Source organism: Peromyscus maniculatus, chromosome 15 (assembly GCF_049852395.1).
Source record: "Peromyscus maniculatus bairdii isolate BWxNUB_F1_BW_parent chromosome 15, HU_Pman_BW_mat_3.1, whole genome shotgun sequence".
Lineage (NCBI taxonomy): Eukaryota > Metazoa > Chordata > Mammalia > Rodentia > Cricetidae > Peromyscus > Peromyscus maniculatus.
In genome coordinates, this window is record NC_134866.1 from 63,556,247 (window position 1) to 63,576,223 (window position 19,977).

The 19,977-nt window shown below is 41.2% G+C and overlaps 1 protein-coding gene across 3 annotated transcripts in view; it reads left to right on the forward strand.

The window, feature by feature from the left end:
* The first annotated feature begins 9,487 nt into the window (after positions 1 to 9,487).
* Tmem161b (transmembrane protein 161B) overlaps positions 9,488 to 19,977 on the forward strand; it is an 87,606-nt gene continuing 77,116 nt past the window's right edge. The window contains exons 1-2 of one of the 3 annotated variants that reach the window (XM_016006608.3): positions 9,488 to 9,822; positions 10,569 to 11,219. In XM_016006608.3, the coding sequence (XP_015862094.2) occupies positions 11,217 to 11,219 (3 nt within the window). In that variant the 5' untranslated portion in view covers positions 9,488 to 9,822; positions 10,569 to 11,216. The remainder of the gene's footprint in view (positions 9,823 to 10,568; positions 11,220 to 19,977) is intronic. The other 2 variants (XM_042261746.2, XM_076552031.1) reach the window with 2 other exon arrangements.

Below are 19,977 nucleotides of genomic sequence, written 5' to 3' on the forward strand. Positions count from 1 at the left end.
CATGATTCACAACTATGCAATTGTCCCTTTGTTCCAGAAAGTGGGATGATTTTTCACTTTCCAGAAACCAGAATAAACACTCATGGTATTTGAATATCCTGTAGGGTTTCCCATCTACTGGGTGACAATTTGAGTTTGAATCTTTAAATTGGCTGGGAATCCACTCGTTTTTTACTCTGTACTTTTAGAGTACAAAGCACTTTCTTGATATTGAGTGAAATTGCCTATAAACAGGTGAACAGTTAAGGATTTTGACATCGAGCTAAAATAGTTTGCTATGTAGATCCTGCCAAGGATCTAGTTCAATCCTTTGAGACCATTCAGTGGAAATATGATTTCTTTCCACATGGTAGGGACTTGGATATTTGAAAACAGTCATCTTGACCTCTCAAATATATTTCAAGCTAAACATGCACATTTTCCCTTCAAACATTCCTAAAGTAAACTTCTTCACCATGATGCTTATTCTCATGTGAGTCAGTCCTAGATTTATTATTGGGCAAAATACTAAACAAAACATTTTTTTTTTTTTTTTTGGTTTTTCGAGACAGGGTTTCTCTGTGTAGCTTTGCGCCTTTCCTGGGACTCACTTGGCAGTCCAGGCTGGCCTCAAACTCACAGAGATCCGCCTGGCTCTGCCTCCCGAGTGCTGGGATTAAAGGCATGCGCCACCACCGCCCGGCACTAAACAAAACATTTATAGTAATAGAGTCTATACACATCTACAATAAAATACAATGAAATGCATTTTTCATTGATAATATATTTCATGTCACTGAGACATTTGGAAAAATATTCTGAAATCCTTTCCTTTTCTCTTCTTTTCTCTCTCTCTCTCTCTCTCTCTCTCTCTCTCTCTCTCTCTCTCTCTCTCTTTAAATATATGGTTTCTCTGTGTCATTTTGGCTATCCTGAAACTTGCTGTATAGACAAGGCTGGCCTCAAACTCATTCCTTCAGTATTGGACTATGATGTGGAAGTATAAGCCAAATAAATTATTTCCTCCCCAATTTGCTTTTGATCATGTTGTTTCATCATAGCAATAGTAACCCTAGCTAGGACACATTAAGATTCTTGCCAAGGATCAACATGGTCCTATCTTGGCATTTCCTTGGCTATCAGGAAATCTTAGCTGGATGAATAAATTCCCAGTCAAATAAAACTGAAGGGACAGTTCCTGAGTTATATGATTTCCATTTTATATCACTTTAAATACTTTGTCTCTAACTGTTGCATGAATCCTAAATGGTCTTATAATAAAAACCCAGAGCCAGATATCAGGGTGAAAGCTGAAAGATCAGAGAAACAGAACAAGCCACAGCCAACCTCACCTTACCAACTCCTCAGCCTAACAGAGTCTCTGCAAGTGAGTGAATTCCTGTCTCCTGCCTTATATTGTTTTCTCTGGCTAGCCATATCACTTCCTCTGTCAACCTTCCTAGTGCTGGGATTAAAGGTGTGTGTCACCACTGCCTGGCTGTTTCTCTTTTAGACTAGATTAATCTCATGTAGCCCAGTGTGGCCTTGAATTCACAGAAATCCAGATGGATCTCTGCCTCTGCCTCTGGAGTGCTAGGATTAAAGGTGTGTGCCACCATTGCCTGATCTCTATGACTAACTTTGTAGCTGGCTCTGTCCTCTGATCTTCAGGTAAGCTTTATTTCTTAGATTACAAATATATCACCGCATATAACTGTATATTTGAGACTTGAAAAACATTTTAAAAAGTATTCTTATTCTATTAATATATGATTGATTTAAATATATGCACAACCACAGATTTACTTCCTCTACAGATCAAAGAAATAGGCAGAAGCATTTGTTAATCAAACAAGCTTTCTCTGATTACCTGGCTCTGGGGAGCATGGGGTTTTGCTTTGCTGAAACATGTCTTCTGCTGCTGGCAATATTAATCCTGAGGAATCCTTTGATTCCTGATAATCTATATCACCACAGAGATTGTGTGATCTGCAATTTAATAACCACATTTTGATTCAAATAATCACCCTGAAACCTATCTCAGACCTTCTTCACCCCTTGTATCCATTCACTATCTGTTATTCCCTCTACTGCACCTCAGACCTGCTTCACCCTCTGTCACTCATTTCATCATTTATTATTTCCTCTAAACCCGATTGTGATGACTAATTTTATGCTACCCAGATTGGGTCAAAGGATATACAGACAGCTGGTAAAAAAAAAAAAAAAAAAAAAAAAAAAAAAACTTGAAGGTTTATATTTCTGTAAGAGATGTTAGTCTTTGCATCGTTGATTTGCCCTTACCAGTGCCAGCAGGCATCATCTAGCTGATCATGGACATGCCCAGGCAGATATTTTAATAATGCTTTCTTTTGGACTTGGAGCACCAAAGTCTTCTAGTCTGTTAGCTACCGGAGCTGGTTCTGAACATCTGGGCTTATGCCAGCACTCACAGCCCTCACTCTTGTGCCTTGGGGTGGGACTGACATTCATCATTGACCCTCCAGGGTTTCAGGCTTTCACCCTTCAGCTGGATCATATCACTTGCTTTATTGTAAGGAGAAACACAGATGTAAAGCAAAGCAAATAATTACTTATTTTACTTGTTTGCAAATCAAGCAAGATTACTTTATGAAGCCTGTTTTTTTTCTTTTGATCAGAGAGTCTTCAAGCAATGTTTCCATTTTAATTCTTTTTCTCTTCACTCCTTTCTTACTTTCCTTCCTCTTTATTTTCTTTCCTTCATCTTTCCATTTGTTTTTCCTTCCCTCTACCTCTCTCCACTTAAAACCAGAAAGATTGCCTCTCCTGGAGTTCTAAGCCAAGACTCCAAAATCATGACTTTAGCTGTAAGCATTACAGCTCAGCTAGAAAGGTATCCTGGCACTCGGGAGTCAAGGAATACCACAAAGTCACACCGCACAACAAACCTCACACAAGAGATTTATTGGGAAGAAAAAAAAAAACCAGGAACCTCACACAAGATTTATTGGGAGGGAAAACCAGGTGGGTGGCTGCCTCTGCTCAGGTGAGAAACAGCAGCAACCTGAACAGGATGCAGGGCTTATATAGAGTTCCTTCGGAAGAGGGTAGAACTTTAAAGGGTGGAGTTTTCCAGGGTGGAGATTGATGGGATTTCATGTTCAGAGATTGGGTTTTTTACTCTGTAGGGCAGGGGCAGGGTCTAGCAGTTTGGGCAGTTAGAGTGTTCTGTGGGTGGAACCTGGCAGTTAAGAGGTCCTTCAGGGAGGGGCCTAGACACTCCTGTGGCTCAAGGGGCTTACATTAGCAGGCTTGGACTTCCTTTTGAGAGTCTAGGGGAGATCATGTTCTTATTTTCTCCCATTTCTGGCAAGCATCAGTGTTCTTTGATTGTGGCCATATTAATCCACTCCCTGTTTCTATGGTTACACTGCCTCTTTTCTTCTGTTTGTCATATAAAAATATGTTATTGGATTTACAGCTCACCAAATAATCCAGGATAACCTCATCCCCAGATTCCTAATAACATCTCTTCCCATTAAAATAATGTTCAAAGGTCATAAGATTAGGATATGGATTCATCTTATGAGGGTCATCATCAACAACTGCTTGCTGTATAAGGACACAAGCTTCCTTTCCTCTTAAAACTGCATCTTAATTCTTTAATGAAATTTAAGAAACCTATTCTTTCCACATCATCTTAGTTTCTAAGTCTTACGTTTTCACTCGAGCATTTCTTTAGTAAACTTATTCTTTTGTTTCTATTTGTTTGAAAATTTCTATCCCATAGGTAAATGAACATGATATCATTGGGGAGGGGATTCACTAGAAAAAGCAAATATAAACATGCATCACTTAAAGAAAATGGGAAGGCATTCTGAGAAATGCATTGTGAAGTCCTTGTGCAAACATCCATCATAGGCTGTACTTACACAAAGATCAAAGATAAAGATGCAAACCAGTCAGTCAACTCATCTTCTTGAAGGAATCAAGAGATGTGGTAAACAAATGGAAAGATACTTCTGGCTTAACACCGTACATTGTTTTACAGTAAGTTTTCTAAAATTATACTACATATATTTATATTTGTATGTTGGGGTGTGGTGAATGGCACAGCATGTGTATGGTCAGAGCACAGCTTGTAGGAGTTGGTACTTTCCTCCCATCCTGTGGCTCTCAGCGACTGAACTCAGGTTGCCAGACTCAGCAGCAAGCACCTTTGCCCATAGCACTAACTTTCTGACCAAGGCAATTCTTTAAATAAGTAGAACTGCACTCAAAAATGATAAAAGCACATTGCAAGGGTTGGTGTTATCAACTTGACAGGCCTGAGGGTCACTTGACTATGAGTCAAGCCTCTGGATATGTCTGTGAGAAATTTTCTAGTTTAGGTTAACTGAGGTGAAGATCCACCATAGCTGTGGGCTACAGCATTTCCATGGGTAGGGAGGGCCCTGGACCAAATAAAGAGGAGAAAGGAAACTGAACATAAGCATTCATCATTCTCTGCCTCCTGACCCCATCCCTTCCTTTCCCTAGAAAACTTTCTGAAATTATATCTTCCCTCCTTAAGTAGCTTCTGTCAGGTATTTTGTCCAAAGGATATAATAATCTAAAACACATATAGTATAAAGATAAACCAGCTGTTATTAAGTGTAGAGCATACTTTTATGCAACCAACAGTACAGTGCATTTTATAACACCCAAACTACCACAAACATGTAGCCTGAGTTACAATTTTAGGATGGTTGACATCACACGGCTACAGGAATCTTTTCTCTATATAACAATCTGATGGGACCATGATCATATACGTGACATGTTGATGACCAAAATACCATTATGTGGCACATGATTATAATTCCATGTTTAAGATTTCCATCTCTTGAGCTGGAAAGCCGGCTCAGTGGTGAAGAGCATGTGTTGTTCTAACAGAGGACCTGAGTCTATGTCCCAGAGCCAACATCAGGTAGCTCATAACTGCCTAGAAGTCCAGCTCCAGATCTACCACTCAGGTGCATGCACAAGCACACAGATTATTAATAAATATTTTTTTAAAAGAGTTCCATTTCTTACTCTAAAGGTACACATTTGCTTAGGTTTAGTTTAGTTTACTCTATTTGGTTCCCCAATTCCTCAAATATGTATGTGACTGTTTTCAGACCTCATTAGTTTTCCCTCGAAAGCCTGGAATGGAAACCTCTCATAGCAGATGATGGAATCTGAACTTGAATTGTTAGGAACTGTCAGAATGTCTCCCCCTGCTTGGGAATAGTGTTATTTTCACAACTTTTTAAACTTCTTTTTTGAGAAGAATCACCAAGTTGGAGTTACTATTTTTTAGGTACTATTTGTGTGGTGGTTTGAGTGGGTATGGCCCCCATAGACTCATGTCTTTGAATGCTTGGCCCATAGGGAGTGGCACTATTAGGAGGTGTGGCCTTGTTGGAGTGGGTGTGACCTTGTTGGAGGAAGTGTGTCACTGTGAAGGCAGGCTTTGAGGTCTTACAAGCTCAAGCTCGGCTTAGTGATAGTCTCCTTCTACTGCCTGTGGATCAAGATGTAGAATTCTCAGCTCCTTCTCCAGCATCATGTCTACCTGCATACTGCCATACTTCCTGCCATGATGACAATGGACTAAACCTCTAAAACAGAAAGCCAGTTTTGAATGTTTTCTTTCATAAAAGTTGCCGCGGTCATGGTGTCTCTTCACAGCAATAAAACTTTAACTAAGACAATTTGTGAGCCCGATTCAGTGCTTGAAATGTGTCATTTCCACTATTCAGAAAATTCCTATGAGAACTATCACCTTCATCTTATAGATGGGAGGAACACCTACCCAGAACAATAAAATTAAGTGTTGCCAAATGTCAAAATCACAACACATATATCTTAAAAGACTAGACTGGCTTTTATAGACGCTTCTAAAATTGAGTAGTGTCTCATTCTATAACATAAGAGATCCAGCGAGCTGGGATGAGGGGGTGGTCTTGACAAGCAGAAAAGACTAAAGGAAGTACACACAAGGACTGTGAAGCCAACTGGTCACTTCAAGGTCGCTTTGCTAAGGGGGTTACAACGGAGCGTATTCCTTATCATGTGGGCTAGAGTGGCTTGTTTGGGGACTTTGATGCTTTCAGTTCAGTGATGTCCACCTTTATCAGGAGGACTTTTGTCTGGTTTGTTGGAGGAGCTCAGTTCAGAACAATACAGTTCGATAGTGTGAACAGGAATTGAACCCAGGTTCTTGACACCACAAACGCAGGTTCTCTCACCATGGCAGCATATGCTTCCTTTGTTACAAACGGAGCAAGACAGGGAGCTCTGCCTTCTCTGTTAGAGCAAAGCCAGCAAGAGAGGGTGCACATGGCTACCCATGGTTGTCTCCTGATTCTGAGCAGAAGTTTAAAAGGTCCATTATTTGTCCTCTCTTAGATTTTTTTTTCAAGTCGAACCTCATTTGGGAGCTTTAGGTTCTTAACACTATTCTTTAGTGCTCGTGTTACTTTTTATAATTATCCTTGGTGTGCTATTGCTTTCTCCCAAGGTTCCTGTCGTCTTCAATTAGCCAAGCAATTCCTCCTTGTTGGTCAGAGTCAGGTTCCCCAGGTGCTGCGCCAGTATGCTAAATCATAAGAAAAGCAAGTGAAAAATTCCTTTGTTTTTCAAAATTTTACCTCAAGGAATCTTTTAAGGTGTCTAGTGATTTGAATTTTCTTTTCTGAGTGTGGCATGGCTACAGGTATTGAAAATTGCATATGCTGTTTGGTACTGAATTAACAATAAATTATGCTATGAAGAATAGCATGTGGCAGTAAGTGTCTGAAACCAGATAGGCACAAACCCTTCTGCATCAGTCCCAAGCTTCCTCTTGTCTTTAGGTACATTTTAGTTATTAATACTCACTTCTCAGCCCACAAGTTCACTAGAGGCAGTATTTTTTTCTAATAAGCTGAAGATATTTGCATATCACTTTTTGTTTATAATCTCAAGCCGGAAAGTAGGTGGTTTTGTGAGGATGGTCTTTTTGAAGTAAAATATATCCCTAGACATGCAGACCTGGGATGCCTAGGAAAAAAACGCTGAATGTTTTTAGTGTTTTTTTTCAGCCATTTGTGTTTCATCTTTTGAGAACTCTTAGTTCTATACCTCAGTTTTTAATTAACCGTTTTCTTGATGTTCAGTTAATCTATTTCTCATTCTGCAGGCTGTCACTTTGAGGTTGTCCTTTGCTACACAGCAGATTTTTAAGTTTTATGAGGTTCTGTTTTTTGTTTTTTTTGTGGGCATTTTTTGCTGTTGTTAGGGTTTGGTGGCTTTGTTTGTCCTTTTCTTTTTTGCTTTGTTTTCTTAGTTTTTTGTTTGTGTTGAAAGCAAGAGGGAAAGAACATGAAGATGGGTGGGTTAGCTGATCACAGAGGAGGAAAGAAAAGGTTTCACAAGTGTCATCCAGACCCCATTACGGGAAGATATCTCAGGCAGTAAAATGCTTGTTGTTCAAGTATGAAGGCAGAGTTTGAATCATAGAACCTATACTTAAATCAAAAGCAAAACCCCAAAACAAAACCACACACACACACACACACACACACACAAAAAAAAAAACAAAAAAAACAAAAACAGACAAAAAACCACAGCCCAAAAACATAAGGCAAAGTTGCTATTGGTTGCTGGTCAGTCAGCCTAACCTACCTAGCAAGTTTCTGGCCAAAGAGAGAGAGGGAGACCACAACTCAAAAACCATGGTGGGCAGCTCCCAAGGAAGGATGCTCAGGTTTCTTTGTCTCCCCTTACCCCAGATCCTATGAAAATATGCAATATACAACTTGTACAAAATTGGAATTAGCATTCCACTCCTTAAGTTCGAAAAACAACTTGGTGAAGCAACATGGAAACAAAGGTTCACAGGAATGTTAGTGAATTACTGAAGGACTGCAGTGCATTTTTATTTTTGAGACTGTTTCATGCAGCCCAGGTTCGCCGTAGACTCCTGATTTTCCTGTCTCTACTCTCCAACTGCTGGGATTATGGTCATATGTCTGGTTTAACTACTGGAGAACTTTTCTCTTAAATCAGGAAGGTAAGAGCGATATAGGTGCTTTTCAAAAAAGCTCTAATGATGAATATTTTTCTTAAATATTTTTTTCAAAAATTTCCTTACTATAGAAAGGTTTGCAAAATCAATGCTGAGTATTAATGAATACATTCTGAATTATCTTTTTTGCTGAGTGTAGGAACTTTTTTCAGGTCAAAGCAATTACATTGAACACAATCTTTCTCTTTACTAAATATGTTTCATCCTGTGATTTATATTGTTTTACTGTTTGCCTGTGGCCATGTGGAAAGTTTGGCATTCTTTACTTTGTATGATGTAACAGAACTACCACAAACTGGATGATTTAAACCATAAAATCAGTTCTCATAGTTATCAAAGGGGGATTTGAAGAGGGCCCTCTTCATGGTTGGTAGATGAGTTCTTGCTATGTTCTCACATGGTGCTGAATAAAAGGAGAAACAAGTTTTTTTTTTTTTTTTTTGTCTCTGACAAGGGCATTAAACACATCGTGTAGGTTCCACACTCACTGATCCTCTTTGAACTTAAAAGACAACCATTTTCCACTATTGAGACTAGGTTAGTGGCTTTTTAGAACAATTACATAATGTTCCATAACCACACTGGAACTCAGTTGTTCCTACTATTGCCTATAAAGAATTCTATGTGCAATTTAACTACAGAAGTAAAACCCAACAAAAATAAGGACCTAACTTCCCACATAGCCACAGACAAATAGCAGAACAAAATAAATCACAGAATAAAACATATTTATTAAAGAGAAGTCAATGGAACTTTTTAAAGAGGTGAAACAAATCAACACATTTTGTAAAAGACAGGGATTGGACTTTGAAAAAGTGATAGATTTTAATAATTGGAAGAGTTTCAGATCACAGTGGGTGCTTATATAAGCAGTTTTCTGTTGATATTTATACATATTTGAGATCAGTTCTCAAAGAGGACATTTTAAGTTATCATAAATCCCAAATGGTAAGCGCCAAGACTTTTCTGATTGTACTCATGACTCCATTGCCAAAAAGATCTTTAAAATGTTATCATCACATCTCCCCTCCCTCCCTTTCATGATTCTCTTTATTTGAATCTTTGTCAACGACCTCTATCCATTTAAGAATTGGAAAGGGATAAATTCTTTTTTTAAAACAAAGACAGGTAATCGATAGAAAATATTGTTTATAGGATAAAAAGACTTCACACAATTGTAAGCATATACACAAACTAATCATTAAAAATACTACTTTTATAATGGATTTTGTAATGTTGTAACAGTAATAACCATGTGAAATTAAAAGATTTTATCTAAGGATTGTTAATCAATGTGCCATGCAGAAAATAGAGTACAGACTATGACAGTCTATTAAAAGTGATGATAGCAAAAACTGACTGATTTCTTGTTTTTACTCTGGCAGGAATGGATTCTATCCTGCTAATAATTCCCACCTTTCTGTCATATAGGAGGAGATGTTTTGTGAACCTCAATGAGGCTGCCAGGTTTAGGACAGCTAGAAGACCCACTGTGTCATAAATGAAAGAGTAAGACTTCACAGAACGTGATGTCACTGACAGGCTGGTAGCCACTCTCCTTCTCCACCTTTTCTTCCACAAGGATAGCAACTGCTTCCCCCAGATACACCGGCAGACAGCCCTAATCCTGCCTTACCACACTCAACCATCTGCCATTGTCCTGGGGCTGGAGAGCAGAAACAGGACCCTTGGGGAAGCTCTGCATTGACCATCAGCAGAAATCTATTTCACTATTCCTCAAGGCCACTGGACTTGCAGCAACTTCTGTAATTTCTTTTTTTTTTCTTTTTCTTTTCTTTTTTTCTTTTTGGTTTTTCGAGACAGGGTTTCTCTGTGTAGCTTTGCGCCTTTCCTGAAACTCACTTGGTAGCCCAGGCTGGCCTCGAACTCACAGAGATCCGCCTACCTCTGCCTCCCGAGTGCTGGGATTAAAGGCGTGCGCCACCACCGCCCGGCCAACTTCTGTAATTTCTTATCCTTTCTCTAACACTTGTCACCCTACTTATCCCCCTCCCCCCAATTAAAAACTAACAAGGTAAACTTTGTTTCCTGTACCCTTTTCAAATAGTCCCATCTAACTTCTTCAGGTGGCTCAGAACTGATTCCCAGGGCCTTTGGGCCATTTAGAGGTTGAACACCATTACTTCCAGGTACTGTCAGGACAAAACCACATTATGGTAAATGATATCTCAAGGATAAGGGTAAGATGGGCCAAGCTCCAGTCTTCTCCAACTGATCAATTTCTGGATCAAAGATGCTCTCTGTGTAGTTATTTCAAACTTGCCTCCAAGATTAATTCTCATCACAATAAAAGGGCAAGAGTTCGCCTGTACAGATTTTTTGGGGGGTGGGGTTGTGTGTGTGTGTGTGTGTGTGTGTGTGTGTGTGTGTGTGTGTATATATGAGAATTTCACTTCTTTCTGCGTTATAATAATGCCTTTTCTGTTCATACTGGAACTAAGGAGGGAGGACGTGTCCACTGAATTTTCTTCTTGGGTCCTGTCCTTGGTAGATATCCACTGGCTTCAGCCGGCATCCGCGGAGAGCGAAGAACTGGTAAAGGTCAAATTCCATTGACCTCGGAGAGGCTGGTGCTTTGGCCGGACCTGGGTTTTCACCAAGATTCCAAGGTACCGCGTGAGGAAAAACCGAAACACAGAAAGGGCGCTGGCGGAGCCAGACAATTTCCTGAGACCTCTCGGCAGGAGCAGAGCCCAGGACGCGCTCCATCCTCTGCAAACCCACAGGGCACCAGGCCACCCCCCGCCCCGAAGGCCGCCGGGATCACCAGCTCCCGCCACCGCCGCCGCCGGCGCCCAGCCCACCTAGGAACCCGGCGTGCGCGGCGCCCCGCCCACCTACCTGTGCGCCTGCGCCCCCGCGCTCCCAAGGTCGGCCCCGCCCCGCGCCCGCGCCTCGCACCCACGGAAGTCGCTGCGGAGGACGCCTGGCGTCTCCTCGTCGCTGCGTGGCGTGGGGTCGCTGGCGGTCGGGGGAGGGCGGGACTTCCTGTCCCGCGCGGGCAGGACTTCCGGCAGGGCCGGAAGACCGTCTCCCTCGCGGCTTGGGAGAGCTCCGACCTGCGGACCCTGGAGGGGAGAGGTGCGGGGACGCCGCCGGCGACTCGAGCGTGTCCGTCTCCCGACCTGCGCGTGGCGTTATGGTGAGTCCTTCTGCGAGGGCCAGAGCGACAGCCTGCAGCGGAGGGCGGGGAGGTCGGTCTGGGGAAGGAGCCGGTGGGCGCCCCTGCTCGGAGTGGAGCCTGCAGGAGCGGTGGGGTGCACAGCCGGCAGGACCCCCCCTCCACCCTGCCCAGAGTGTGCGCGGCCGCCGCAGGCAACCCGGTCCGCCCAGGGACCCGTGGGGTCGGAGTGCACTGAGTAAGCCTGCATGGCTTGTGTGTGGCCTGTGGCACCAGGTGGCCCCCAGATGACCTTGCTCGGCTCATCATCACCCCGGCCCTGTCACCTTTTCCCTCCCGGGGCTTGTGGCCAAGAATGGAAGGGTGTAGAAGTACCTTTTGAACATTGCCCCTATCTTTCTTAGAGACAAGCAACGCGAGGCACTTAAGATAAAAGTGGTTTCTCTTAAAACTCAACTATTTCAGAACTGGAAATAATGTCACTTAAAAAAAAAAAGAAAGAAAGAAAGAAAGCGCCCAAGTTGAGTATCAAGAGATTGAATCCGGAAGGAAAATTTGTGAAGATGTTGTGTTGAGAAGACAGCAGTTGCAGTAGGGAGAATAGCCTCGGTCATAATATTTGCAAGTGTCCCAAAGATGAGGTGGAAAGCATTTCATAGAGAGGAGTCAATATAGAAAGAGCCTGGTATGGGCGGGTAGGATGGAAAGGGGTCTGGTGGGCAGTAAGCAGAGGGTGTTTTAATGTGAGGTCAGTCATCCTGAGAGTTCCTATGCAGTTTTAGGCTGAAAGTAGGGTAAAGTTAAGGGACTTGTAGAAACAAAATCTTAATCCACTTTAGTTAGAAACGGTGGACGGTGATTGATCACACAGCTCAGAAGTGAACTCATGAAATAAACGATGGGATTTTGAAAGGTCTAGGTTTTGCTTTATAGGAAAATGAGAAGAGGGCAAGTGGTTGTGTAGGGGATGGTGATTGCAGTAAACTGTTTTCTGGAACATAAAAGGATTTAGAAAACAGACTTGATGTTTCCAAGATGACATGGTTCTGGTAAAGTTGAACAGAGTTTACCATATGAAAGATGTCAAACCCTCATCTGCAGGCGCTTCTCTCTGATTCTTGCTCCAATTGTCTATATCATCTTCTTCTCTTTATGTCCTCCAGTTCAGAGATCGGTCTGCCACTGCTTCCCAGGTGTGGGGATCAAAGGCAAATGCCACCACTCCCAGTTTGGCCATGCCTGTTTTTCAGGGTCAAATATTGCCAGTTTTAGCTGTTGTCTGTGATGATTTTAGAAGGACTTTTGAACTTGAGAATAAAAACTTTCAGACTCATCTGGTTCCAGTTGCACTCTAACAGGTGACTTATGTTTCTTTTATTTATTTTGTTTAATGTTTTGGACCTCGGCATAGTATGGCTTACATTCCTTAAGAGAGCCCTATTTTCATTTGGAATAATTAACTTAGAGTGGGAGCACTAGAACTAGAAGGAATCAAAATCTAGTCAACCTTCCCACCCCTTTAAAGGAAGAATGTGGAGTCTAGAAACAGGCAATGGTATACTTGAGATGACATCTAATGAACTTGGTCTCTAGAAAAGTGATGATGGACTATCAATAACACTTCTCAATACACTATAGTCACAGAGAAGCTCGATTAGAATGTCTTCGCTTCATTCTGAGATCTGTAAAACCACTCTGGCAGCTCCAAAGAAGTAAATATGTTTCCAGCTAATCCCATGGTGATTTTCACAACCACCGGGTAGTTAACTGTGTCCACTGTGACATTGATCTTGTTTTTGAGTTACTTGACTATAGTTGCTCACAACCTTGAAATTGATCATGTTTGGGTATGTAATTGCAGTCAGTGCTTGGTCTAAGAATTGAACTTCGTGAGGATGCATCTTAGTTGAATTAGCCGTTTCTTTTACATTGTGAACTATGCAGTGAGCACCATACATGAACTCTGAAGTCCAGATCTGCCCACTAGTTACATGATTTTGGTAAGATTACTCAGCTCTGTAAGAAGTTCTAGATTCCTGACAAAAGTAGAATTGGTCTTTGAGTCATCTTCTGATTCTTACATTCAGTGACTTAGAACTTTGTTTCAGGACGTATTTATATTTTTTATTGCAAAAATGTTATTTTATTTTATTATTGTCTTTTACATTCAAATTTTTTTATCTTTTTCTTTATTAAGAATTTTTAAAATTCATTTTACATACCAACCACAGATCCCCCCCCCCTCTTCCTTCCTCCTGCTCCCTCCCCACTCCAGCCTCTCCCCCAACACCCCCCCTCCCATTCCCTCTTCTGAAAAAGTGAAGCTTCCCATGGGGAGTCAGCAAAGCCTGGTACATTCATTTCAGTCAGGTCCAAGTCCCTCCTGATCCCACTGCCAGGAGCCTCTTAAGTAGACCAAGCTACACAACTGTCTTGCTTATACAGAGGGCCTAGTCCATTCCACAGCTCCACAGCTCTTGGTCTAAAGTTCATGAGTTCTCACTAGCTTGATTTGGTTGTCTCTGTAGGTTTCCCCATCATGATCTTGATGCTCCTTGCTCATAGAACCCCTCTTCCCTCTCTTTGATTGGACTCCTGGAGCTCAGCCTGGCACTTGGCTGTGGATATCTGCATATACACATATTTCTGATTAAGATTTAATTTGGTTTCCTTGGCCCGTTAGTTCCTTTTTGGAAAAAAAACAACTCTTTTTTTTGTATTTTTATACATCATGTGGGTAGTCTTAAAATCTTTGTCCTTATATTTAGCCAAATATTTTACTACTGTCTTATAAATGCTACCCCAGAATGGACTTTTTTTTTTTGTTTTTTTGAGACAGGGTTTCTCTGTGTAGCTTTGCGCCTTTCCTGGAACTCACTTGGTAGCCCAGGCTGGCCTCGAACTCACAGAGATCCACCTGGCTCTGCCTCCTGAGTGCTGGGATTAAAGGCGTGTGCCACCGCCGCCTGGCCTGACATTTTGGTTTTATAGTTGTTTAATTGGTTATAAATTTATTCTGCCCTCATTCTTTGATAGGTATGTAGCCCCAAACTTTAGGGGTGTGCTGTTTGTATCAGGTTCTTGAATTGTAAGCAAATGACAATAAGCTTGTGATGTAGACTGAAAATACCTAGCTCTCTAAATTATTTTGCTTTCAGTTTGTGAACATATTCCATAGAAAATTTACTAAAGGTATACTAATTCTGTTTTACTTTCTGTTGTGATGAAAGTCTTGCATTCATGCTGATTTGTGGGAGAACAGTAGATTAGAGCTAGCATTTTGAGTTGTAGGTGTTTCCTAGCTTTTGTAGTCTACGTAGGAGTTTATAATTATTTGCCACTGTTAGCTGTGGGGAGACGGAAAGCTTTGCTATAGTCAGAGTTGGTGAGGGGTAGGCTGGGTAGAGATAATGTGGTACATGTTATGAGAGAAATAACACAGTATACTTGAAGTGTACAGATCAGTGAATTGAGTCTAAATTGGGGGAGTCATAGAGTAGGTGACTTCTAATGGGCTTGGAAAGAGTGTTGGGATACTTGAGTTTACTTAAGACTGGCTGGGAATGGCGGTGCATGCCTTTAATATCAGCATGAGATCTATGAGTTCCAGGCCAGCCTAGTATACAGTGAATTCCATGTTGTTCAGGTCTACAGTTCTATATAGTGAGATTCAGCCTAAAAAACAAACAAACAAACAAAAACCCCAATGATTCTTGGATCCCATTATTGAGTAGTGAAATTTCAGAATCTTTACTTGCTTGCTTGGCTGTTCTTTGAAACATGGTCTTACTCGGTAGTTGAAGCTAGCCTTGAACTCCCTACTACCTTGCTTCAGTCTCCCAAATGCTGAGATTATTGTATGGTTCATGATTCTCAACTCAGAATTTTATTTCTAATAAATTCTGTAAACCCTAAAAGAAGTTGTCTTCAAGCCATTCATAGAGGAAAATGGAAGGTGAAGATACTTGGATGTATTTATTAGAAGTTCTTATGTGTTTGAATGAAAATAAAACATGCAGTTGGAAAGACAGGTTCTAAGGAGGTTTAAGCATTGAACATGTAGTAGCAGAGATTTGAGTTTCCTTTAAAGTTTTCTGACTTCCTTTTACTGAGATTCTTCTTTGCTGTTTTTGTCCTTCAAGAGGCCTAGTGGGTACTATATTGAGACTTCCCGTTTCTCCGGTTAGTATTAGTTAATTCAACTTGTCTCTGAGCACCTTTGTAGAAAAAAAAAAAAACAACCCAAAAATGTAAACTACCTTTCACTCTTTCTATACCTTGTTTTATTATCTTTTCCATTGCTAATAATATGGTACCACAGATTGTGTGAATTGTGAGGAATGGGTTTGTGGTTCACAGTCTTGGTCCAAGGTTGATGGACCTCATCTGATGATAACTTTGCTGGCAGTGGTTGAAGTATTTCAGGTAATCATATGGCAAGAGGTGGATGAGAGGTAGGGGTGTGTGTGTGTGTATGCATGCATGCATTCTCTCATTTCTCTTTTTTTGATTTAATATAGGATAATAATCTCTACTGTGATGCCATATCTAATTGTAATCACATCCCAATGGCAATATCCTGAAACATGAATTAAGTTTCTACCCTCTTAATGCAGTGGAAGCTAAACCCTAGCATGAATTTTAGAGAGGACAAACCATACTTTATCATCTGCTCAGGAACTATGTTAACAAAAACAACAACAACAAAAACAACAGTTTTCAAGTCCTTGTGAAATGAATGTGCTCTCTTGGTTTGCTTGAAATGACTATCCTTTGTTATACCAGACAACTGTTAAAAAATCATATAATTTTAAATGATAACTGTTTACTCACTTACTATTTTCAGCCTTGATAGGCCAAGGATATAACTTTATAAAACAAACATCTCTGCCTCTTTGGAGCTTGCTTTTGTTAGGAGAGGCTGATGCTGATCTTGTAGTGAAACAGCTAGTGTGCTGGCTTTGGTGAATGAAACAAAGAAAGCAGGAGATAGAAAATGGTGGTGGTGGTGGTGACTGATGAAACATAACCAAATTGACTGGCACAAATGAGTTTAAACAGTTAGTTCTAACATGTCTAATGCACAGTCACAAACCTTAGGTTGTTTTTAGCTGTGGAAGACTTCCAGTAAAATTATTACAGGGTTTTGGTGAACAGAATGATTACAGATACTTATTTTTAAGCATGTAGATAATGGCGTTACTTAGATTGCAGTTGTATGTCACATACTGAAAAAAAAAAGCCTTTTATTGTTAAAGATTTATTTTTTATTTTGTGGGTGTGAGTGCTTAACTGTAGATGTGTGTGTGTGTGTGTGTGTGTGCATGTATATATGTATGTATGTACATATGTACCATTTGTATATCTGGTGCAGAGGCCAGAAGAGGGTGTTGATCTCCTGGAGCTGCAGTAATAGACAGTGAGTCCGTATGTGAGTGCTCTTCACTTCTGAGCCATCTCCATCCCCTTGAAGGTTTTTTTTTTAAACCCAATTAATTTTTAATTAACTAATTACTTTTTTTTCCTTTGGTTTTTTGAGACAGGGTTTCTCTGTGTAGTTTTGAAGCCTGTCCTGGATCTCACTCTGTAGATCAGGCTGACCTCGAACTCACAGAGATCCGCCTGCCTCTGCCTCCCGAGTGCTGGGATTAAAGACATTGCACCAACCACCACCTGGCCTAATTACTTTCTTATGGATGTTGGTATTTTGCCTGCATGTATGCGTGTGCAGTGCCTGAAGAGGCCATAGGAGGGGGTCAGATCCTCTAGAACTGGAGGTACAGATCGTTGTTAGTAGTCACGTAGGTTCTGGGAATTGAATGAGGGTCCCCTGGAAAAATAGTCACTGCTCTTAACAGTTAAGCCTCCAGGCCATGAAAGTATTTTTTAAAGAGAAGTTTTAGATTTGTGTGCATAAGTTTCTGTTGTTCTACGTATCCTCTCCATTATCTCTTAACTTTAACCAGATTGGTAAATCTCATCGTTTTAAAAATAGTATATTTTACTCATTGAGGATTTCATACAATGGATTTGATCAGATTCACCCCTTCTCCCCAGCTCTTCTCCACCTCCACTTTACTATCTGGTAATTTCATGTTCTTTGTCTTTTTAAACCCACAACTAGTCTCTGATTTGTGTTGTCCAGCTACTCTTGGGTGTGAGTCCTGCTGTGGTTTGTGGCTGACCTACTAGAGGGTCTTCATCTTTTTTTAAAAAATAAAAATTATCTGTTGTACTTTTGGGGATAGGTTCTGGCTACATAGCCCACGGTAGTCTGGAACTTCTGATCTTCCTGTCTCAGCCTCCACAGTGCTGTGATTGTAGGCATGTGTTACTAGGCCCAGCTCAGAGTGGTACATTTTGTACAATTGATACATTATCACCCACAGTCTATATTCTGTATTAGGATTTCTCTTTTAAAAAAAAGTTTATTTGTTTGTTTATTTGTTGTGTTTGTGTGTGTGTACTTACACCCTACCATGTATATGGAGATCAGGGGACAATTTATGGGAGTTGATTCTCTTCTTCCATCATATGGGTTCAGGGGATGGAACTCAGTTTATTAGGTTTGGGGGCAATGACAAGCACCTTTATCTACGGAGCCATCTCACCAGCCCCGGATTCATTTTAATGTTCTTTTTTGTGGGTTTGGATGAATTCATGATTCTGTGTACCCGTCATTATTGTGAATTATTTTAACTCCCCTGAAAGTCTCTGTTTTACTTATTCATACTTCGTCTTTCCCTTTCTCTGGCAACCTCTGATATTTAAATCTTTCACTTTATTTTGGATACTGATAGAAAAATGCTGTTGTTTTGTTTGATGCTGAAGAATAAGCCCAAGACTTTTCATACTAGGCAGGTGCACTACCACTGTGATGTATCTTTAGCTAAAATGATAGTTTTTAAAGGCAGGGTCTTGTTCTATGCTGGTGGGAGGGCATTGATTTTTGGGTGTTTGATTGTACTCTACAGCCTTGCTGTAATTGCTGTTGGTCCACAGTGTGTCATGTTAGTGCTTTGCCTCATTAGAGTTCTGAGAAAAAATACCTCAGGCACTAATAATCCCAGTTGTACCTTCATAACATTGAAATAAAACAGAAAGAGTAATTCTATTATTAAAGTAGATGGAATATCTTTTGTATTTTTTGGCATAAAATGTAAGATTGGGGAAAAGGGAGAACATTTTCAGTTTTTCCTAAGAAAATTAACCTTAATTGAGGTAGGAAGGCCTCTGTAGGTGAACTGTTCAATAGGAAGGAGATTCTCTGCTCTAGAGTTGAGGAAGCAGATCAATAGCATGAGTGTGTTAGTTCACTGCTCCATGATCTTGAATGTAGCTGTAATGTGACTGGCTGTTTCACTCCTGCCCCTTTCCTTCCTTGCAGAGCTAGACGGTAACCTAGAACTGTGAGCCAGGTAAGCCCTGCAGAGATAGACTATAACCTAGAACTGTGAGCCAGGTAAGCCCTGCAGAGATAGACTATAACCTAGAACTGTGAGCCAGTTAAGCCCTGGCTCCCTGCAGAGCTGGACTGTAACCTAGAACTGTGAGCCAGGTAAGCCCTGGCTCCCTGCAGAGCTGGACTGTAACCTAGAACTGTGAGCCAGGTAAGCTCTGCAGAGCTAGACTATAACCTAGAACTGTGAGCCAGGTAAGCCCTGGCTCCCTGCAGAGCTAGACTGTAACCTAGAACTGTGAGCCAGGTAGCCATGGCTCCCTGCAGAGCTAGACTATAACCTAGAACTGTGAGTCAGGTAAGCCCTGGCTCCCTGCAGAGCTAGACTGTAACCTAGAACTGTGAGCCAGGTAAGCCCTGGCTCCCTGCAGAGCTAGACTGTAACCTAGAACTGTGAGCCAGGTAAGTCCTGTCTCCCTGCAGAGCTGGACTGTAACCTAGAACTGTGAGCCAGGTAAACCCTGTCTCCCTGCAGAGCTAGACTGTAACCTAGAACTGTGAGCCAGGTAAGCCCTGGCTCCCTGCAGAGCTAGACTGTAACCTAGAACTGTGAGCCAGGTAAGCCCTGGCTCCCTGCAGAACTAGACTGTAACCTAGAACTGTGAGCCAGGTAAGCTCTGCAGAGCTAGACTATAACCTAGAACTGTGAGCCAGGTAAGCCCTGGCTCCCTGCAGAGCTAGACTGTAACCTAGAACTGTGAGCCAGGTAGCCATGGCTCCCTGCAGAGCTAGACTATAACCTAGAACTGTGAGTCAGGTAAGCCCTGGCTCCCTGCAGAGCTAGACTGTAACCTAGAACTGTGAGCCAGGTAAGCCCTGGCTCCCTGCAGAGCTAGACTGTAACCTAGAACTGTGAGCCAGGTAAGTCCTGTCTCCCTGCAGAGCTGGACTGTAACCTAGAACTGTGAGCCAGGTAGCCATGGCTCCTGGAGTTGCTCTTGTCAGGGCTGTTACAACAGCAGGAATAAAAACTAAGAGAGTCCTTAAAAGTTAAAGACTTTCAAAGCACTACAGGTGGCTAAACATTGAATTTTACTTTTCATCAGTAACTAATCGCTAAATATATTTAGCAGCTGGAATTTATCAGATATTCTAAAAGTGAACTTCATTTAAATCCTTATGAAGTATTTAAGCTCTGGGGTTTTGTTTTGTCTTAACTTTCATTTTACAGGTGGAGGCACAACAAAATTAGACTAACTGGTTCAAAGAAATATAGATAGCACTGATAGAATTTGACTTTGAAGCTAGTTTTCCTGTTTCACTGTGCCACTTAGCCAGGCTGATTATTGTTTAATTTCATAACTTTCAGCTTATAAAATA